General features: G+C 38.3%; 1 protein-coding gene across 1 annotated transcript; it reads right to left on the bottom strand.

The window, feature by feature from the left end:
* Positions 1 to 508: 508 nt before the first annotated feature.
* On the bottom strand, positions 509 to 1,360 carry LOC137717291 (uncharacterized protein At5g65660-like). Its single transcript, XM_068456602.1, has 2 exons — positions 990 to 1,360; positions 509 to 759 (listed from the first exon to the last, which is right to left on the bottom strand). The coding sequence occupies exons 1-2, from the start codon at positions 1,218 to 1,220 to the stop codon at positions 592 to 594; spliced, it is 399 nt and encodes a 132-aa protein (XP_068312703.1). The 5' UTR covers positions 1,221 to 1,360; the 3' UTR covers positions 509 to 591.
* Positions 1,361 to 2,373: the final 1,013 nt, after the last annotated feature.

Raw genomic sequence — 2,373 nt, 5'->3', positions numbered from 1 at the left:
ATGGTTAAAACCGTTCAATTTATAAATCTTCATTAAAGATCACTTATGAAAAGAAAAAAAAATTATTTGAATTAGAGATTGTTTAATCATCCAAACGCATCAAATAAATGGACATTTCATCACGAATATGTAATTTAATACCTACACCGTCAATTCGTTTTATACATTTGATTGACTAAATGGTCTTCGATTTAAATGATTACTTTAGGGGTAATCTTCAAATGAAGATTAAAAAATTGAACGCTTCCAATTATGAAATTTGTACGGTCGAAATACATTATTCACAAGAAGAATGAGCTCATCCTTAAAGAGGAGAATGCAAGTATTATCCAGTTTAGTATCTCACTTGTAATATAAAACTGAGCTACAAATGTAATTAAAATGGTGGTAGATAAAACAAGTGTAAAATAAAACAGGTAATGGTGGTGGAAAATTTGTAATGTATCCCTGTCTTATAAAAAAAAAAAATGACTAAAACGTAATTTAAAAAAAAAAAAAAAAAAAAATTGTATAGAAACTAGAATGTAATTGAATGGTACATATTATATATGATTATGTAGCATGTACGCACACCAAATGGTCAATAAATTGCTAATACAAAGGAACAGGAAATCGAGGTGGCTTGGGCTGCTTTTGCACCTTCACCACAGTCTTCTCATCTCTCGGAGGTTCTCTAGGACATGGCAATGCCATAAACTTTGGAATCTGGTCACCTGCCATTATCACCGGCAAGCTTTCCCTCTGCTTCTGCTTCAAATCCTAATTAAGAAACAAATAACATCATTAATCTCTTCAACATCCGACATGTTATGATGAGTTTAACCGCATTTCAGATCCACAGTCTGATAACATAGGATACGATATGTTATGATGGAAGACTGACAGTATGATAACATAACTTCGTATAGTAATTTGTCGAGGGAGGGAGTCAGAGGGCAGTATTGATGAAGTAAAATTACTGAATTTGTTAAAAGTAATTAATTAGTTACCAAGTGGGCAGGTTTAGATTTGGAGGGAGATGGCGGTTGGACATCAGCCTCGGGGTCAGCGTTTTGGTTAAAAGATCTACGGAGTGATCTAAGCTTGTCCCAGTGGTAGCAGCACGAGAAGATTCCACTGAGGCTGAATATGATGATCAAGAGAAGAGCCGTGCCGAGAGGGAAGCCCAAGGACGGCCGAGATGCATCTACGTCGGGTGGTGAAAAGTTCTGGCTCTCCATCACTTGAATCCGATGATAACAACGACGATGGCGGCTGTGACGGTGGTGGCGATGATCTTCTTCCCTCACTCATGTGTTGGGGAGGACTCAGAGGAGCCAGTGTTGTTGTTGGGTGAAGGAACTGGGATTTTGGTTTTGGTTTTGGTTTTGGGGAGTTTGGAAATGAGGGATTTATTTAAAAGAAAAAAGAAGAAGAAAGAATGAGGAAAGAGTACGCGTAAAGACAGACTGAGGTCCTTGGTACGGAATGAGAGTGGGGTCTAGCTTTAGATGGTTGCTAAGCATACGGAATTAGAGAGGGAAGTTGGTCTATTGGATCTAAATGTAAAATCATTCGCCACTTAGTACTATATTATAATAATATTAATTCTCTTTATTTGTAAGTAGAGGATTTTAGGTTCGATTCTTATTAAAGATGAATTTGAACCACATTATTACTAACTCATTGTGAGACTTAATCTATTTTTTCACCCTTTTAGTATAGATAGTATCGCTTGTTAAAAAAAAAAATATGGGAAAGCATTCAATTTAGTGTTCATGAACGGATGGCTATGCCCGTGCTGAATGTTATTGGTGATTAACATGTGCAAAAGCATTAATGGGTACCCAAACTTTTATAATTGACTCCTTCAATCAGTGTTGCATGAGGTTGGTGAGTAATTCCCTGCAGATTTATATTTTTCGTTTGTCTGTCAGCGAGAGGGACAACGAGGGAAAAGATAATCCATCAATAACAATATTTCAGGCATAAATTTTTTTAACTACTTTGGGTTACACGACACTTGCTTCAACTCAGCGTTCAAATTAAAAATGCCTATTTTTGCAATGCTTATCCCTTGAGGATGACGGTGGAGCTAGGGGTGGGCATGGTCGGGCCGAGCCCAAATTTAAAGGGACTGGATTGGACCTGCTTAAAAAGGAAACGGGCCGGGCTAGGCCAGGTATTGCAAATCTAATCGCTGGAACCGGACCTAACCTGGTCCATTTCAAACGTGCTAGTTCGGAACGAGTCCACAGGTCCTCTAGATACACATACACGTGTGTATATAAGTGTGTGTGTGTGTGTGTGTGTGTAATTTTACTGTACCTGTGGAGGACGGCGAGGGAGGAGGAGCTCGATATCGTGGATCTTGAGCCGATTCTTGGGTATATG

The sequence above is a fragment of the Pyrus communis genome, chromosome 1 (assembly GCF_963583255.1).
Source record: "Pyrus communis chromosome 1, drPyrComm1.1, whole genome shotgun sequence".
Classification (NCBI taxonomy): Eukaryota; Viridiplantae; Streptophyta; class Magnoliopsida; order Rosales; family Rosaceae; genus Pyrus; species Pyrus communis.
This window is presented reverse-complemented; position numbering and strand designations above follow the sequence as displayed.

Excerpts from the sequence above, each read along its gene's own strand:
- LOC137717291 (XM_068456602.1), bottom strand. The coding sequence starts at position 1,220 with ATGGAGAGCCAGAACTTTTCACCACCCGACGTAGATGCATCTCGGCCG. Across the intron at positions 760-989 it reads AATCTAAACCTGCCCACTTG|GATTTGAAGCAGAAGCAGAG; the intron begins GTAACTAATTAA and ends TTTCTTAATTAG.